The 20,307-nt window shown below is 39.9% G+C and overlaps 1 protein-coding gene across 1 annotated transcript in view; it reads right to left on the bottom strand.

The window, feature by feature from the left end:
* Positions 1 to 18,791, bottom strand: part of LOC126212647 (mucin-5AC-like) — a 73,218-nt gene extending 54,427 nt beyond the window's left edge. The window contains exons 1-3 of the mRNA XM_049940072.1: positions 18,220 to 18,791; positions 10,138 to 10,287; positions 2,483 to 2,632 (exon numbers count right to left, since the gene is read on the bottom strand). Of these exons, the coding sequence (XP_049796029.1) occupies positions 2,483 to 2,632; positions 10,138 to 10,287; positions 18,220 to 18,785 (866 nt within the window). The 5' untranslated portion in view covers positions 18,786 to 18,791. The remainder of the gene's footprint in view (positions 1 to 2,482; positions 2,633 to 10,137; positions 10,288 to 18,219) is intronic.
* Positions 18,792 to 20,307: the final 1,516 nt, after the last annotated feature.

The raw sequence follows: 20,307 nt of genomic DNA, 5'->3' as shown, positions 1-20,307 counted from the left end.
CTGTTTAGTGTTGGTTATACTCTGCTGGAGTGTTTTGGAAGTGAATACCAGTCAAACAGATAGTTTGTTCTGTTCCCATTAGGTTATCTCACGGTCACAACTTTCTCAAAAATTCCTCATAGAGGTTTAATGTAATCACTGACTGCCATTTATGGTGGTCGGTGTTACCATTACAAGCACTCCCTTTGGAGGAGCCCTCCTGCACCATTCCACCACATGTGGATGGCTGACTTGCTGCAAGGCTGTGCCCTGTGTTCTGTGACATTTGTATGGCTGCTTCGGTATCTTGGCATTTTCAGCTCTTAAGGAGGGAGGCAGAGCTTTAGTTGGTAAAGACATTTCCAGCTGGAGTACATCACAACCAGACACACATTATAGAATCAGGTATTGGATTTTAGGGTGTACCCAGGACCAGATGTACAATTCAGATCACAATTTAGTTATGACAATGAGTGAAGTAAATTTTAAGAGAGTTGTTACGTGCATTCAGTGTGTAAATAAATAGGATACTGAAGTACACAGGAATGGAATGTGAATTTTAACTTCTATGAGGCTCTAGATAATGTGATAATGAATGGCGATCAAACGACTTTTCACGTTCGTCTATATAATCGATGAGAGACAATTCATAACAACAGACAGCCAGAAAAAGACATACAAACACTACATAAGTGACCAAGCACTGGTAAGTGTGGTAGCTTACGCACAATGAGCCAAACAGCTCATGAATCCAACTTACTGACAAAAATAACAACATCCAGAAGAATGGAAGACAAAGCTGATGATCTGTTTGAGGATGCTAAATTAGGAGTAATGGATCCAGGGAGGACAACTTGACCTTCAACCTTATAGTGGCAGGAATGTGTGAGAAAAATCAAGAGATATTTATTGGATTTGTAGATCTTTAGATGACATTTGACAGCATGAAACAGTGAATTTTTTTTCTCTAAAAGGTACATATATGGTACAGCAGATAACATAGAATATGAGCAATAATCAACAAGAATTGGTACTCTGAATCAAAGATGATTAAAGATAAAGATGCAGGTAGTCTCCACAAATGTTCAGATGAACACTGAAGAATCATTGGTGGAATTGAAGAAACTTCCAGGAATTTAATTAAAACTGAAGGTGAAAACGATTTTGTTTAATAAAATTCACTGGTGATATTTCTGTGTTCACTGGAAGTCCGAATGAATCACCAGAGTTGATGAATGTAATAAATAGTTGAATGAACACTAAATCAGGATTAATGAATGGAAGAAAGAGGAAAGTATTGCTGAGTAGCAGAAATAACATTGGTGGCAATGTTTACATCGGAATTAAGGACCACGCAGTAGACTGCTTGTAGTGACTATTACACATGAAGCTAATTTACATTGAGGGATAGAGTGTGGTTGTTATAAGGAGTAATGTTGCATGGGAAAGCAGGAGATTCCTTGTAAAACAAAGTTACTAATACCAAGGATAGGCCTTAATTTGTATTGGATGTCCCTTAATGTACGTTTGGAGCACAGTACTGCATAAAAGTTAATCGTGGATTATGGAAAAAAACAAGAGGGGAATCTAAGCATTCTAAATTGGGTGCTATAGAAGGGTGTTTAAACTAGGTGAACTCATAACAGAACTGTGGAACGTCTCTGCAGAACAGGTGAGGATATTGTGATATGTGGAAAACTGTGACAAGTACGAGGGTCAGCATAGTAAGTTATATTTGAAGGCATCAGGGAATAACTGCTGTGGCACTAGAGGTAGTTGTTGAGGTTAAAAACTGAAGGGAAAGACAGATAGAGGAATGCATACCACAAATGACAGTGGATTCTGGGTGCTCATGGCACTGTAAATCTGTTGCTCACACAGATAGACACATTGTCAACAGGAGGCAGAGTTTCTGTTTTGCATGTCTGTGGTTACTGGGACTGGCTGTTACAGCAGTGGGGCAACCAAGGTGGACCACTCCCTGACAAGCTAAGGCTCTGCTGACGTTTGCTTCTGGCTGGTGCTTGCAGGGTGTAATTTTTGTTACTAACAGAAACTTTATAGCAAATTATTGGGTTGTTTTTTCCCGTCTCATTCCTGACGAGAACCAAAAATGGTCTCATAAATGTGTGTCTGTGTGTGATCTCTGCTACAGCATTCCAATACATCTAGAGTAACATACAATTATCTCATTTGACATAGTGTTACACATTCAGTGCACTCATACTCCACCTGCCACTTAATTTTCTGTGGATGACATTGCATGAATTATTGTTGGCATTGGTTTGCTGATCTTGATGAGAATATGTCACTGGTTGACAATAGGTATTTTCTCTACCAACCTATTCTTAATTAACCTCTCTCCCATGATACTATGATCTAGTCCTGAGGATACCACCCATGAATGTATGTTCTGATGCTTTTCAGTATTTATGTCTGATCTACCTTATAATGGTGTGTGTGTGTGTGTGTGTGTGTGTGTGTGTGTGTTGAGGGAACTCACCGCATTTGAGAGACAGTGGCCTCATCAGGTTGAGGAGTCGTGGACCGCGCAGCAGCAGGTGTCTGGCGAGGTGCGCTGGCAGAGGTGGCGGCAGCGGCGGAGGTGGTGGTGGTTCTGGTTGTGGTACTCAGCTCCGTAACGACTGGTGCGCTGCACATACAGAGAGAGGCAGGGTGTGAGCTGGCTGGTGTTTCCTCGTGGGGATGTGGGGGTGCCTCCCTATGGCCAGCGCTGCTGAGGGACCATCCACACACTGGCAACTATGTGGACGACATGTGCCACATATGGGGACAGGGCTCCCGTTAATACAAATGAATGACCAGTAAGCTAGTAACTATCAGCTGCACCACCCGAGCTTCCCACGGCAGTCGCCGAACACGATACAACAGGTAGTTCAAAACAAAGTGCAGCCAGAAGGTACATACATTTGCAAAAACTCAATTACAGTATTACCGGAGAGGTCAGCTCAGGTATTATCACCATCAAATCTATACCAACAGCCTGAATTCCACTCCACGTAAATTGTATGCAACCACATAATGTTACAGTCTTACAGTCCCTCCGATCTCTTTTCAGTACGGGCATTTCACTCTACAAAATGGTTACTACGAGACACTACTTGAAGAAATTGATCTGTAATACTGAGTCCACAATCAGACTAATGTCACGATAATGTAAATATCACGAAACCTGGTATAATCAGGTGACAGTCTTCAACACTTGTACACTCAAGTTTATTGCAATAAATGACATTCCAGAAACTTAAGTTTCAACTTGAAATTACATGACTAAGACATTTGTATTACAATTAAGCAACTATTGTCTCTTAAGTAAGTATGAAAGATCTTAAATATCACTTTGGCCACATGTAAGCATGTGTGTGCAAATGTTGAAATGACATTGCATAAAGTTGTGTGTTAGATGATTCAAACCCAGCAAACAATAGGATTGTTAACCAAGGGCAATAATACATTACATATCCAAATATATGCAACATGAGAATGTGAAATGTTGAGAAAGTATTTTGTACCTTTACTGGGATTTGAATCCAGTACCTATCATTGTTTTCTAACCACAAATACACATTAAACATCTGCTTAGTTTAGCTGTAGCGAGATGTGCACATGTCTGAAACAGAAATAACTTAACTGAAAGTTCTGTGTGGAGTGGGAATCTAAGCCTGCATGCTGCATGCCTGCATGCATCATCGTTGTTGACTGCACACAAGAAAATGTTTATTATCGAATTCCTTTTTGCCAGTTGCTACGAGTGACATGTCTTAACTTGAAATGATGGCTTGAAAAATTGTGTGTGACAGTTGAAATCAACACTACCCATCATTGTTGAAAAGACACGTAGAGGCGATAAAAATCAAAATTACTTTTCTCCTTTGGTTTGATGAGCACATATTACTATTTCAAATGACACAATGAAATTATTTGCAGACAACCACGAATAAAACAGATGCTAACTACTATGGACATATCCCTGGGAACAATTTCTTAGCACAAAATACCTTTGTCACACCAGATGCATACTGTTACATTCTGAGGACTCATTAGCCCCTGATTGTACATTTAATCTAAGGACCAAACATTTTCATTTTATCAAGTTAAGGCCCAATGGCTCAAATGTCCACCCAACCATCCTGGTTTACATTTTCCTTTTTTTTTTTTCTTAAACTGATCAATGCAAATGCTGTGACCTTTCCCTTGAAATGCCACTATCTATTTCCTTTCCCACATTTGAGTGCTGTAGATTCTGCTTCGTCTCTTATGGTCTTGCAGTCGATAGGACGTTTAACACTAAATTACTTCTTTCTTTCTTCCACAATATTTGCTATTGAATTAAAGTGTTGCATGATGGTTAACTGGTCACATTTCATGACGTTTGCCAGTAATCAATTGGGCCATACTGGTAAACCACCACATCAAGACAAACCAACTCAAAATGAGAAAATTATTTTCCGATTTGATTTGTTCAGCACACTTACTACATACACGCACAAAATACTTTGTGCACCATTTTCAAAGGCTTAAACAACAATCTTCATGACCGTCAAGAGTACAACATTCAGTAAGTCACTCCAAGAATAATTTATAACTTCCAATAAAAAATTATGGCTGATAACTAAACTTATTGCAACCTGTATGAGAACATGTAAAACAAAATCTCAATGATCTTATGCATGAATCTACTTGTTTCAGTAAAATTATGGGTGCCCCTTTTAGGCAATATGCATCAATGTAGTACACTACATAGAAAAAATTATGGACTTTCTTACGCAATTGCACGATACTTTTTTTAGGCCTCCTTTTACCACCTGGAATTTATCTGGAGGGATTATCTGTGCTACGTAAGCTATGTTTACTGAAGACAAGTCTCGTCTTTGCAATGACCGGTGGTGTTAATAGTAACAGAAGAAACTACAATAATGAATGACCTCTTCAAAAAAACATTATATTGGATAAACAAAGCTGCTTAGTACCACCTCAAAGTAAAAAATAAATTTCTTCAGAAATTATAACAAAAGGAATCCACTTCGAGAATAACAATGGACCCATTCTCAGAACAGAAACTGCCTATGATTGACTTCCTTATAAATCAAATGCATCTCTTCTCTTAGTAAAATTATATGCCCCTAGCACAAAAATAAAGAACTAGAAAATAATTAACTTTCCTTGACACAATACCACACTACTGCAGCTATTAATACAACAAAGGTACCAGGAGAACGTTCTGGAAGTTTGATTGATACTTGTCACCGAGTTTTGTTCTATGATCTAGTGTTGGTGCAACCTAAACTCTTAGAAGATCACAGCTGCTCAGGTGGGAGAAACATTTCCTGCAAAAATTTCCATAGGCTACAATAATTCCAGTAAGGCAGCTGACAATTATGTGATTTTATTTCATCGATTACAAAATCAAGTCGAAAGTACACATTAGGTAGGTAAGGCCACGAGTGAAAGTTGATTATTGGTAAACAAGGAAAAGAATGTTTTGTATAGGCTGTAATTAACCTCCAGGGAAAGGGAACGCTCATCCAGTGAGGAGCATCCTCCGTTAACAACAAAACAATGGCACTGGACTGAAAGTGTGGTGGTCTGTTAAAATGGCTCTAGCTTCATATGATTAAGCTCTGTGTTCGAGTCACTGATCAGCCGAACACTAAACAACTATGAAAAGACCCTCTTAGCTTCTGTTGACTTCAGTTAAACAAAGTCCGACAATTAGAAGCTCACCATCAACCTATCCTATAACAGAAATTTTATTTCATTACTGAACCAATGACCATGTAGATTATGTAGAGTGCTGTATCTGTCATATGTAGAGTATTTTATCTGTCATGGAAATTCTTTGATAACGTATACGTATTTCAGTTATGTGAACTTTTGGAACAAAGTTTAAATTAAGCTTGTTAATGTAAATAACTACTGGAATGATTATTATGTAATGCACTGTAAATGACTTGGTCCATAGTTTGGGAATGCAGGGTTGAATGTAAAAAATGTGGGGAATCCCTGAGGCTACAGAAGTAGCCTGGCAGAATGGAAAAGGTGTCGTTCACGCAAGCGGCAACTCGTCCCTTGCGACGGCTAAGGAGTCTGGCTTGAGCAGTGCTGTGGTTAATATCTCGCTAGCAGTAGCGGAACATTGTGGCTCATATTATGCAGTTTTGAGGCATAGGAGCTAAGAGCGTTATTTATGCACCTTTGATTCTGCATTTGGTGATAATATGTATAATGGCACGGTTTTCGGCCCTGCAAAAATATAATTCAGAAGATCTATAACAGGGCGAGGCCAACAGTACTGCCATGACTACATCGCCGTCATGTTAACAGCCACTGTAAATCACGCCACCAGTGCCACCAGCCTTCCACCAAAATGTTTATATTTGGAACTCTGTAAATGGACCAGGTATTTGTGAAATTTGGTTGATTTTAATAATAATCGTGGTATTGCTAAAAGCTCTATCTTGCACCTGTGATTATCCCAAATCACAAACCTCACCAGGAATCCTACCCTAGTGACTTTAATTCCGAGTGTGCTAATTTATTATGAAATGACTATTCAGCAGCTGTAAAAATAGTTGTGATTGCTTTCTAATGTGTGGAGTTGTGTTTAAAGTTCAGTTTTATAGTTTAAGAAATACTACACTGCCAGTGCGTTTTTAAATCAATCTGCAATCATTTTCTTAAATAATTTGCCTTACTTAAAAAGGTACCAGTAAAGAGTAAAGTTGTTAGTTAAAAGAATAATAATATTGAATAGAAGTAAAAAAGATTATTAATTATGCACTTTCATCAGAATTACAAAGCTTTATCACTGTTCATTTTATGAGTAGGTGTTTGAACTTGAATTTAATATTGTGTTGGCATTTGCACAGTCAACCATATTTTGAGAAGGTTTTTAAGACTGCTTTTCAAAGCACATTTCTTATTTGAAGAGCTATAGTTTGTTGTGCTTCACTTAATAAATAATTATTCACGACAATACTCACCATTTCCCATACACACTTGAGTAGTTTTGTTAATGAGCATGGTTCATCAAACCATTAAAGTTTAATAGCCCTCATGTACTAGGCTAGTTGGTTAATGAAGCAAAGCAAAGGTCCCACCAGAGCCACTGTAGTTAGATTTGCTTTCTGTTTAATTGCTTCAAACTGAGCTCAAGAAAGAAATATTTACTGTGTTAGCTATTTTAATGCAAGCTGGTTCATGTAATGGCATAGAGAAACTCTACTAAGCAATGACGTTATAGAGTATGATCATAATAAACCCCGATTTAAATCAGAATCATTTCACGCTCTGCCCTCTTTAGTAATGCTATTAGTATCATGTGTGTTGGTGACTGGTTGTATTAACTGCTGCATCTACTTCATTCAAGGTACATCGTCTTCACTTCAAAGTTAGTACTACAGTTATCTGCAAGGTTAGGTTACTGTGTTGTAGTGCGAAGAGATGTCAAGAAAGAGTTTAGTAGGTGTTAAGCAAAGTTAGGTTAGCCCTAGCACTGCCTTGAGCTTTATTACATTGTTTGACAAAAATGCCTAATTAGGCTGGCAACTGATATTAATATGTAATATTACGACTTGCTTTTGTGCTGGAGAACATCTGTTCCAGACCCACCTCTTTAGTGTTGGTTATACTCTGCTGGAGTGTTTTGGACGTGAATCCCAGTCAAACAGATTGTTTGTTCTGTTCCCATTAGGTTATCTCACGGTCACAACTTTCTCAAAAATTCCTCATAGAGGTTTAATGTAATCACTGACTGCCATTTATGGTGGTCAGTGTTACCATTACAAGCACTCCCTTTGGAGGAGCCCTCCTGCACCATTCCACCACATGTGGATGGCTGACTTGCTGCAAGGCTGTGCCCTGTGTTCTGTGACATTTGTATGGCTGCTTCGGTATCTTGGCATTTTCAGCTCTTAAGGAGGGAGGCAGAGCTTTAGTTGGTAAAGACATTTCCAGCTGGAGTACATCACAACCAGACACACATTATAGAATCAGGTATTGGATTTTAAGGTGTACCCAGGACCAGATGTACAATTCAGATCACAATTTAGTTATGACAATGAGTGAAGTAAATTTAAAGAGAGTTGTTACGTGAATTCAGTGTGTAAATAAATAGGATACTGAAGTACACAGGAATGGAATGTGAATTTTAACTTCTATGAGGCTCTAGATAATGTGATAATGAATGGCGATCAAACGACTTTTCACGTTCGTCTATATAATCGATGAGAGACAATTCATAACAACAGACAGCCAGAAAAAGACATACAAACACTACATAAGTGACCAAGCGCTGGTAAGTGTGGTAGCTTACGCACAATGAGCCAAACAGCTCATGAATCCAACTTACTGACAAAAATAACAACATCCAGAAGAATGGAAGACAAAGCTGATGATCTGTTTGAGGATGCTAAATTTGGAGTAATGGATCCAGGGAGGACAACTTGACCTTCAACCTTATAGTGGCAGGAATGTGTGAGAAAAATTAAGAGACATTTATTGGGTTTGTAGATCTTTAGATGACATTTGACAGCATGAAACAGTGAATTTTTTTTCTCTAAAAGGTACATATATGGTACAGCAGATAACATAGAATATGAGCAATAATCAACAAGAATTGGTACTCTGAATCAAAGATGATTAAAGATAAAGATGCAGGTAGTCTCCACAAATGTTCAGATGAACACTGAAGAATCATTGGTGGAATTGAAGAAACTTCCAGGAATTTAATTAAAACTGAAGGTGAAAACGATTTTGTCTAATAAAATTCACTGGTGATATTTCTGTGTTCACTGGAAGTCCGAATGAATCACCAGAGTTGATGAATGTAATAAATAGTTGAATGAACACTAAATCAGGATTAATGAATGGAAGAAAGAGGAACGTATTGCAGAGTAGCAGAAATAACATTGGTGGCAATGTTTACATCGGAATTAAGGACGACACAGTAGACTGCTTGTAGTGACTATTACACATGAAGCTTACATTGAGGGATAGAGTGTGGTTGTTATAAGGAGTAATGTTGCATGGGAAAGCAGAAGATTCCTTGTAAAACAAAGTTACTAATACCAAGGATAGGCCTTAATTTGTATTGGATGTCCCTTGATGTATGTTTGGAGCACAGTACTGCATAAAAATTAATCGTGGATTATGGAAAAAAACAAGAGGGGAATCTAAGCATTCTAAATTGGGTGCTATAGAAGGATGTTTAAACTAGGTGAACTCATAACAGAACTGTGGAACGTCTCTGCAGAACAGGTGAGGATATTGTGATATGTGGAAAACTGTGACAAGTACGAGGGTCAGCATAGTAAGTTATATTTGAAGGCATCAGGGAATAACTGCTGTGGCACTAGAGGTAGTTGTTGAGGTTAAAAACTGAAGGGAAAGACAGATAGAGGAATGCATACCACAAATGACAGTGGATTCTGGGTGCTCATGGCACTGTAAATCTGTTGCTCACACAGATAGACACATTGTCAACAGGAGGCAGAGTTTCTGTTTTGCATGTCTGTGGTTACTGGGACTGGCTGTTACAGCAGTGGGGCAACCAAGGTGGACCACTCCCTGACAAGCTAAGGCTCTGCTGACGTTTGCTTCTGGCTGGTGCTTGCAGAGTGTAATTTTTGTTACTAACAGAAACTTTATAGCAAATTATTGGGTTGTTTTTTCCCGTCTCATTCCTGACGAGAACCAAAAATGGTCTCATAAATGTGTCTATGTGTGACCTCTGCTAGATCATTCCAATACATCCAGAGTAACATACAATTATCTCATTTGACATAGTGTTACACATTCAGTGCACTCATACTCCACCTGCCACTTAATTTTCTGTGGATGACATTGCATGAATTATTGTTGGCATTGGTTTGCTGATCTTGATGAGAATAAGTCACTGGTTGACAATAGGTATTTTCTCTACCAACCTATTCTTAATTAACCTCTCTCCCATGATACTATGATCTAGTCCTGAGGATACCACCCATGAATGTATGTTCTGATGCTTTTCAGTATTTATGTCTGACCTACCTTATAATGGTGTGTGTGTGTGTGTGTGTGAGTGTGTGTGTGTGTGTGTGTGTGTGTGTGTGTGTGCGAGCGCGTGTGCGCGTGTGTGTGTGTGTTGAGGGAACTCACCGCATTTGAGAGACAGTGGCCTCATCAGGTTGAGTATTCGTGGGCCGCGCAGCAGCAGGTGTCTGGCGAGGTGCGCTGGCAGAGGTGGCGGCAGCGGCGGAGGTGGTGGTGGTTCTGGTTGTGGTACTCAGCTCTGTAATGACTGGTGCGCTGCACATACATAGAGAGGCAGGGTGTGAGCTGGCTGAGAGGGACCATCCACACACTGGCAACTATATGGACGACATGTGCCACATATGGGGACAGGGCTCCCGTTAATACAAATGAATGACCAGTAAGCTAGTAACTATCAGTTGCACCACCCGAGCTTCCCACGGCAGTCGCCGAACACGATACAACATGTAGTTCAAAACAAAGTGCAGCCAAAAGGTACATACAATGCCCAACTTTTGCAAAAACTCAATTACAGAATTACTGGAGAGGTCAGCTCAGGTATTATCACCATCAAATCTATACCAACGGCCTGAATTCCGCTCCACCTAAATTGTATGCAGCCACATAATGTTACAGTCTTACAGTCCCTCCGATCTCTTTTCAGTACGAATATTTCACTCTACAAAATGGTTACTACGAGATACTACTTGAAGAAATTGATCTGTAACACTGAGTCCACAATCAGACTAATGTAATGATAATGTAAATATCACGAAACCTGGTATAATTAAGTGACAGTCTCCAGCACTTGTAAACTCAAGTTTATTGCAATAAATGACATTCCAGATACTTAAGTTTCAGCTTGAAATTACATGACGAAGACATTTGTATTAGACTAGCATCCAGGATTCCAATTAAGCAACTATTGCTTCTGCTAAGTAAGTATGAAAGATCTTAAATATCATTTTGGCCACATGTAAGCATGTGTGTGCAAATGTTGAAATGACGTCGCATAAAGTTTTGTGTTAGATGATTCAAACCCAGCAAGTAATAGGATTGTTAACTAAGGGCAATAATACATTACATATCCAAATATAGCTAGATGCGTATCTGAAATGTTGAGAAAGTATTTTGTACCTTTACTGGGATTTGAATCCAGCACCTATCATTGTTTTCTAACCACAAATACACATTAAACATCTGCTTAGATTACCTGTAGCGAGATGTGCACATGTCTGAAACGGAAATAACTTAATGGAAACTTCTGTGTGGAGTGGAAATCTAAGCCTGCATGCATCATCGTTGTTGACTGCACACAAGAAAATGTTTATTATCGAATTCCTTTTTGCCACTTGCTACGAGTGACTTGTCTTAACTTGAAATGATGGCTTGAAAAGTTGTGTGTGACAGTTGAAATCAACACCACCTGTCATTGTTGACAAGACACGTAGAGGCGATAAAAATCAAAATTACTTTTCTCCTTTGGTTTGATGAGCACGTATTACTATTTCAAATGACACAATGAAATTATTTGCAGACAATCACGAATACAACGGATGCTAACTACTATGGATGCATACTGTTACATTCTGAGGACTCATTAGCCTCTGATTGTACATTTTTTTCTAAGGACCAAACATTTTCATTTTATCAAGTTAAGGCCCAATGGCTCAAATGTCCACCCAACCATCCTGGTTTACATTTTCCTTTTTTTTTTTTTCTTAAACTGATAAATTCAAATGCTGTCACCCTTCCCTTCAAATGCCACTATCGATTTCATTTCCCACATTTGAGTGCTGTAGATTCTGCTTTGTCTCTTATGGTCTTGCAGTCGATAGGACGTTTAACACTAAATTACTTCTTTCTTTCTTCCGCAATATTTGCTATTGAATTAAAGTGTTGTATGATGGTTAACTGGTCACATTTCATGACGTTTACCAGTAATCAATTGGGCCATACTTGTGAACCACCACATCAAGACAAACCAACTCAAAATGAGAAAATTATTTTCTGATATGATTTGTTGAGCGCACTTACCACATACATGCACAAAATACTTCGTGCACCATTTTCGAAGGCTTAAACAAGAATCCTTATGACTGTCAAGTGTAAAACATTCGATAAGTCACTCGAAGAAAAATTTATAACTTCAAATAAAAAATATTGGTTGATAACTAAACTTATTGCAACCTGTAGGAGAACATGTAGAACAAAATCTCTATGATCTTATGCATGAATAGACTGGTTTCAGTTAAATTATGGGTGGTCCTTCTAGGCTACATGAGAAAAAATTATGGACTTTCTTACGCACTTGCACAGTACACTTTTAGGCCTCCTTTTTCCACATGGAATTTATATGGAGGGATTATCTGTGCTACATAAGCTACATTTACTGAAGACAAGCCTCATCTTTGCCAAGACCGGTGGTGTAATAGTAACAGAAGAAACTACAACAATGAATGACCTCTTCAAAAAAACATTATATTGGATAAACAGAGCTGCTTAGTACCACCTCGAGAATAACAATGGACCCATTCGCAGAACAACAGCGACTGCCTATTATTGACTTCCTTATAAATCAAATGCATCTCTTCTTTTAGTAAAATTATATGCCCGTAGCACAAAAATAAAGAACTAGAAAATAATTAACTTTCCTTGACACAATACCACACTACTGCAGTTATTAATACAACAAAGGTACCCGGAGAACGTTCTGGAAGTTTGATTGATACTTGTCACCGAGTTTTTTTTGTATGACCTAGTGTTCGTGCAATCTAAACTCTTACAAGATCACAGCTGCTCAGGTGGGAGAAACATTTCCTGCAAAAATTTCCATAGGCTACAATAATTCCAGTAAGGCAGCTGACAATTATGTGATTTTATTTCATCGATTACAAAATCAAGTCGCACATTAGGTAGGTAAGGCCACTAGTGAAAGTTGATTACGGGTTAACAAGGAAAAGAATGTTTTGTAAAGGCTGTAATTAACTTCCAGGGAAAGGGAACGCTCATCCAGTGAGAAGCATCCTTCGTTAACAACAAAACAATGGCACTGGACTGAAAGTTTGGCTGTCTGTTAAAACGGCTCTAGCTTCATATGATTAAGCTCTGTGTTCGAGTCACTGATCAGCCGAATACTAAACAACTATGAAAAGACCCTCTTAGCTTCTGTTGAGTTCAGTTAAACAACATAGTCCGACAATTAGAAGCTCACCATCAACCTTTCCTATACCAGAAATTTTATTTCATTACTGAACCAATGATCATGTAGTCACGGCACACTTATTTGAACTTGCAATGTTGAAAATGTTGGTGCTGAACTTAGAATCTAACTCAGGTGTATCTTTCTGCCATTTTGAACACTTTTCGGATGATACAGTTCCATCATTTTGTTGTGTCTGCAACATTCCATAATCATCCTGGTTTCAATGAAAGGCATAGGTGTCAGGTTTTAAATACTAGTTGGGTACAAAAATTTTCACTGTGCGATTTCAAGTGTTAGCATTCGCACTGCAAGTAATAGGTGAAAAGCAATTATGATTTTTAGCATTTGTGCATGCAATGTCAACAATAACACTTGGTGCCGGTTATGACTCTGAATCAGGCACAGATCTTTTTGGCCTATCATTTCAGATTTATAAATTTTACTCCTAGTGACTGGTGGAAAAGTATTTGACAGTGAGCACCTCTTCGTGTGTAGTCAGTGGTGGTAGCATGTACAGGGTTAAGAGTCCCAGTCAGCACAGAACCTTTCCTCGCATAATTTCTAGTTCAGACACAAGCATATCTCACTAGTGGTGAAATAAACTGACATTGTGCATCTATATGTGGCTAGAAAACAACATGATATGTGCTGGGTTTGGAACGCAGTGGGGGAATACTTTGTTGTATAATCATTTCAGTTTCATCATCCCTCTAGTGGTGAAAAATTTCATTACATAAAGTTATAAGATTTTATTGTGCGTCATTCACAATCCCTGTCCAAAACAAAACCTTACGCCTCATCATATCAAGTCTGAACAAGCGCAATGCTGTTACATGTGGTTAAAATGATAGTTAAGATCTCTCATGCTTTGTTAGCAAAGACAGTAGTGACTGGATTGGAGTCCTAGGTTCCAGTCCCATACAGAACCATGTAGTTTGAAGCGGAATCTTGCTTTTTGAAATGTCATTTATTGTAATTAACTTTAGTTTACAAGCACGGAGGACCGCCATCTCTGGTAATGGGTTTTCTGATAATTACATTATTGTGGTATTGGTTTTCATATGGACAATAGCAGGAAAGGGCAGTTTTCTCTAGTGGTCTCTTGTAGTAATGATTTTGTGTAGTGAAACGACTCTATGAGAAAGAGAACACCCCAACTGCAAGACAGTTATGTGGCTGCATACAAACCAGGTGGAAAGCGGTTCAGGTTGTTCAGATACAACTGAGCATAGTAACACATGCATATAAATCAGGCACGACACTCGTCTGGCTGTGAAAATTTTTTTAATGTAATTAATGTTATACTTTTGATCATCAGACATCGTTCAAAGCCTGTTTTAAAAACTGGCCTTTGAAAGGTACAGAAAACAAAATTGTTGACAGTGTGTTTCAAGCTGAGCTGGGGAAGGAATTTAGTACAGCGGACAGTGCAGCAAGGTGAAACTCGTGATTTGACACCGGAAAGAGGCTGTGGCTGTGCAACAGTTACTTGTCATAACCGTATTACCACATTCATCTAAATTTCATTCATTAAATACGGTTGACAGAAATTTAAACATTTTTCAAGTGAGCATCCTCACTTTGTAAGCACATATGAAACCCCGAGGTAGTTAATGTAAGCTGTGTCATTCCCCAATCCAATCATGGGAAAACAAACACTAATGTCTGTCTGTCTATGTGTGTGTGTGTGTGTGTGTGTGTGTGTGTGTGTGTTGCGTTTGCACATCCAAGTTTGTGTGTAGAGGGGGGGGGGGTGGAGGCGATGAGCAATTTTTGTGATTGATGATTCTGTAGTACTGTAGTCCGTAAGTTGTGCTGTGAACTTGCTACTGAAATAAAATTAAGTTTGTCCTCGACATACAGTAAATGGTTCAAATGGCTCCGAGTACTATGGGACAGGGAATCGAACCCGGGAACCCAGGCTCGGGAAGCGAGAACGCTACCGCACGACCACGAGCTGCGGACCCACATACAGTAGGCATGAACTGTAAATTCCGTGAGAATCTAATGTCTAGAAGGCCTGGCATGGATACATGGGGGAGGAGGTTGTGAGATATCCTCCCCAAAAAATGGGAAAAAACTTAATCACTCCACTGTATGAAGTAAAAAATAATTCTGCTTACATGCAGTTTTATACATCTTATTTTAATTATTATTAAAACCTTAGGCACCTGTGGTGTATAAAGTTTTGAGTGTGACACTAAGTATAATTTTTGAGGGGGAGTTGTGGCGGGGGGGGGGGGGGGGCAAGTGGAATCAGTGAAAGACCAAGACAGTTCCAGAACCAAATAATGTATATGTGTCTGCAGCTGACACCCAATAGTGTGGGAAGTATGAGGTTGTGAACTAGATGAAGATCACTAATTACGACAAGAATCTAATATACGTCAGCAAGAGAATTTGTAAAATGTACACAAAGAATACTGTTAGTAAAAAGATAACCGTTAACAAAAACTTTTTCAAACTTAGGACCTTGGTCATTTACCACAGTGTGCAGAACGAGTTTGGAGTAATGTAGAGAAATATATTTACGTGTTACATTTCAAATTTTTTTTTCAAGAACAAATTTCTATGATATCTTTATTGAACAAAAGAGAAAGACACTGAATGATTTACAATACTGGCTATAAGTTCATTACAATTGGTTCAGGGAATGCACATAGTGTCATCTCAAACAAAAGATTTCTGATATGCCAAATAGCACATAAAATAGTATAGAAGTATTAAAATCTAAATGAAAAATAAATGATCATTTATCAGTGTTAGTAGCTAGTAGACTTTTATGGACATATGCAATTGTAAAATGGTGCAGAATAAAGGTAACTCTAGTCACAGAGAGACTTTATTGCTCACAGAAATCAGAGGCACAATAGCAACAACAATGGATGGGATAGATAATGTCATAAGGTGTGCCACAGCAGAATGGAAGTCTGTAGTGTTCACTGGGTGGCTATCGAAAAGCCATGGAGCAATCGAGACACGCAGACGGTCGGATACCTGTTCATCGAAGATGCAGTAAAGCATGGTATTCTGTGTGTCATAGAAGGAAATGTATTGAAGTAATGTGTGAGCTTTATCTAACGGCTGAATAGAGATGTCAACAAAATGAGGTGAGAAGACTCAATTTTAGGGAACCAGCCGGAACTGCCTCGAGGACTGGCTTGTCTGGTGAGGTGGTCCCAGGGTGCGAGAGGTGTGAGCAGCCATACACTGGAGCATCGATGCTTACTTCTCCCAGTTTTCTGAACACCTTCCATACAAGCCGTGACAGCAGACGATTATTCTTTTATGTAACAGTAAAGGAAACAAAAGAAAAATTCAGAGTAGGTATTAAAGTCCATGGAGAAGAAATAAAAACTTTGAGGTTCGCCGATTACATTGTAATTCTGTCAGAGACAGCAAAGGACTTGGAAGAGCAGTTGAACGGAATGGACAGTCTCTCGAAAGGAGAATATAAGATGAACGTCGTCAAAAGCAAAACGAGGATAATGGAATGTAGTAGAATTAAATCATGTGTTGTTGAGGAATCAGATTAGGAAACAAGACGCTTAAAGTAGTAAATGAGTTTTGCTGTTTGGGGAGAAAAGCAACTGATGATGGTCGAAGTAGAGAGGATATAAAATGTAGACTGGCAATGGCAAGGAAAGCGTTTCTGAAGAAGAGAAATCTGTTAACGTCGAGTATACATTTAAGTGTCAGTAAGTCGTTGCTGAAAGTATTTGTATGGAGTGTAGCCATGTATGGAAGTGAAACATGGACAATAAATAGTTTGGACAAGAAGAGAATAGATGCTTTCGAAATGTGGTGCTACAGAAGAATGCTGAAGATTAGATGGGTCGATCACATAACCAATGAGGAGGTATTGAATAGAATTGGGGAGGAGTAGTTTGTGGCACAACTTGACAAGAAGAAGGAACCGGTTGGTAGGAAATGTTCTGAGGCATCAAGGGATCACAAATTAAGCATTGGAGGGCAGCGTGGAGGGTAAAAATCGTAGAGGGAGACCAAGAGATGAATACACTAAGCAGATTCAGAAGGATGTAGGTTGCAGTAGGTACTGGGAGATGAAGAAGCTTGCACAGGGTAGAGTAGCATGGAGAGCTGCATCAAACCAGTCTCAGGACTGAAGACAACAACAACAACAACAACAACAACAACATTCCCTTACAGCAATTAAAATCCCTTATGTTCTGTTTGGATTTGGGGAGAACGAAGAATTAAGTTGGGATACTAGCTGACATGGCTTGCACACAGAAATAAACTATGCAACAGAGACAAAGTTGTAGTACTGAGGTGTGAATAGGGAATACTCTGATAATCTGCTTTTCTACACGACGAAAATTCTACAGGTCAACATCAGTAATCTAAATTTGTGAGAATGTTGCCATCCTCCTCTATAATCATTCTGCAGTACACTACCTTGCTCGAGGTGTCGATTGTAAGTGACTTACTTTGTCGTCACCTTAATGCAGTGTGACACTATTCAAAGGTGTCTCAGTGTCATCAGCCACAGAGGCACTGAACAACTTTGAACACTACTTTATGTGAACAGGCCTACAGCAACCAGTACAGGCTACCAGTTGCAAACTACACCCATCACTGTGTGAGCCTGTGCTGGGCAATACAGCTTTGTGTCCACAGCAGTCTGGGTCATGCTCTATTCACACAGTGAGTGTACCCTCTGTCATGACAGTTGATGCTAAAACCGAAACGACCACTTTATGTATACATGTAATTTAACAGAATAATGTCTACAAACTGGCTCTGATGATTTTTGTTAGCTAACATACCTGATAATGAACTGGGTTCAGTTTAGGGATTCACTGAAACTGCTACAAGAGAGCAATGATCGCACTGTGAGCTATCGTGAATTGACTGTCTATGACGGTGTATTTTACAGCAGAGACACATGTTAAGAAACTCAGTGGCAAAAATTATTGACTTGGAAACCCAAACACATCCAGAACTGAGAGACAGGAATCAGAGGTTTTCCTCACACTCACCTGCTTTTTGGTGGTGGATCATACAGCAATCGGCTCACTTCGATCAAGTCCTTAGGTTGATGAAGCATCGCATCTGCCCACCCCTGAGTGGCCATCACCTCGTGGGTACGTGCCTTAATAAATTCGATGGCGGCTCGCCTGAGGTAACTGCAGGGGTGTCGGACTCCGAGGACGGCTGTCGCTGCTGCGGTGTCAACAGTCAGCTGAGCGGCCACCTGCCGCTCGCACTCCGCCTTCAGCCCCGACGCCCCGTACTTATCCGCTGCGGCCAGCAGCTGGGGGGCCGTGCCGGGCAGCTGGGGGGCCCGCAGGGTGTACAGGTAGGAGACCAGCTGCCTCAGCACCGGGCCCCCCACGTCGGCAATCCTCACCACGCTGGTGCTCCTCTCGAGGGTGTCGTGGGTGAACATGGCTGCCAACACTGGGCTCCTGTCCATCAGGACGGCCCTGTGTGCTACCATCCGAGTGTCACCTGCCTCGAGTATCACCATGGCGTCGTCCCTGGCGTCCAGGAGTGCACCCAGGTCCACAGTCACTGTCTCTGTCACATCTTTAACTGCTTCCATTGCGGACGATTCTGAAACACGGCAACGCGGAGCAGCCCTTTCAGCATACAGGTGACTACTGACACTTCTACGAGAGACAGCCACACCTGTCTGCAGCGACAGCTGATAAATGTTGTCTGTCATCAGTCAGTTTCAACACTATCACACCCTTTCTGTCAGACTGATGCCATTGGTGAATAACTGCAAATCTTTAGCAATAACATTTTCAAGAGTTCCTTTCCTTTCAGCACATTTCATTTGGAGAACAAGCTCCAGATGCGGCAAAGACGTTATCTCCAAATTTTTTCTACAGCGAAATGTTGCTTGATCTGGAAATGGTTCTAAATGGACATCTACCAAAATATTAAAATGGTTGTAATGATCAATAGCAGTACATTATTCAACGAGATATTCTCTTTACATTTCATGTTGTTCAAGAAAACATGACTGTCACGAGACTCCGAGGGTCATAGACACGGGTTCCCGGTAAATGCTGTGTTTCTTGACTTCTGGAAGGCGTTTGATGCAGTGCCCCCACAGTCGTTTAATGAATAAAGTAAGAGAATACAGACTATCAGACAAATTGTGTGATTGGATTGAAGAGTTCCTAGATAACGAACGCTGCATGTCATTCTCAATGGAGAGCCTTCCAAAGTAAGAGTGATTTCAAGTGCGGCATAGGGGATGTCGTTGGACCGTTGCTACTCACAATATATATAAATGACCTTGTGGATAATATCGTAATTTCACTGACGACTTTTGTGGATGATGCTGTGGTATATCGAGAGGTTGTAACAATGGAAAATTTTACTGAAATACAGGTGGATCTGCAATGAATTGACCCATGGTGCAGTGAATGGCAATTGAATCTCAACTGACAAGTGTAATGTGCTGCGAATGCATGGACAGAAAGATCCTTTATCATTTAGCTACAATACATCAGGTCAGCAACTGGAAGCAGTTAATTCCTAAATTATCTGGGAGTAGGCATTAGGAGTCATTTAAAATGGAATGATCATATAAAGTTGATCATCGGTAAAGCAGATGCCAGACAGATTCATTGGAAGAATCCTAAGCAAATGCAGTCAGAAAACGAAGTACGTTACAGTACACTTGTTCGCCTACTGCTTGAATACTGCTCAGCAGTGTGGTATCCGTAGCAGATAGGGTTGATAGAAGAGATAGAGGAGATCCAACGGAGAGCAGAGTGCTTCGTTACAGGATCATTTAGTAATCGCGAAAGCGTTACGGAGATGATAGATAAACTCCAGTGGAAGACTCTGCAGAAGAGACACTCAGTAGCTCGGTACGGGCTTTTGTTGAAGTTTCGAGAACATACCTTCACTGAGGAATCAAGCAGTATATTGCTCCCTCCTATGTATATCTCGCGAAGAGACCGTGAGGATAAAATCAGAGAGATTAGAGCCCACACAGGGGCATGCCGACAATCTTTCTTTCCACGAACAATAAAAGATTGGAATACAAGGGAGAACCGACGCAGGTACGCAAGGTACCCTCTGCCACACACCGTCGGGTGGCTTGC

The sequence above is a fragment of the Schistocerca nitens genome, chromosome 11, assembly GCF_023898315.1.
Source record: "Schistocerca nitens isolate TAMUIC-IGC-003100 chromosome 11, iqSchNite1.1, whole genome shotgun sequence".
In the NCBI taxonomy this organism is placed as follows: domain Eukaryota; kingdom Metazoa; phylum Arthropoda; class Insecta; order Orthoptera; family Acrididae; genus Schistocerca; species Schistocerca nitens.
The sequence above is the reverse complement of the archived record's forward strand: the minus strand, read 5'-3'. Positions and strand labels throughout refer to the sequence as shown.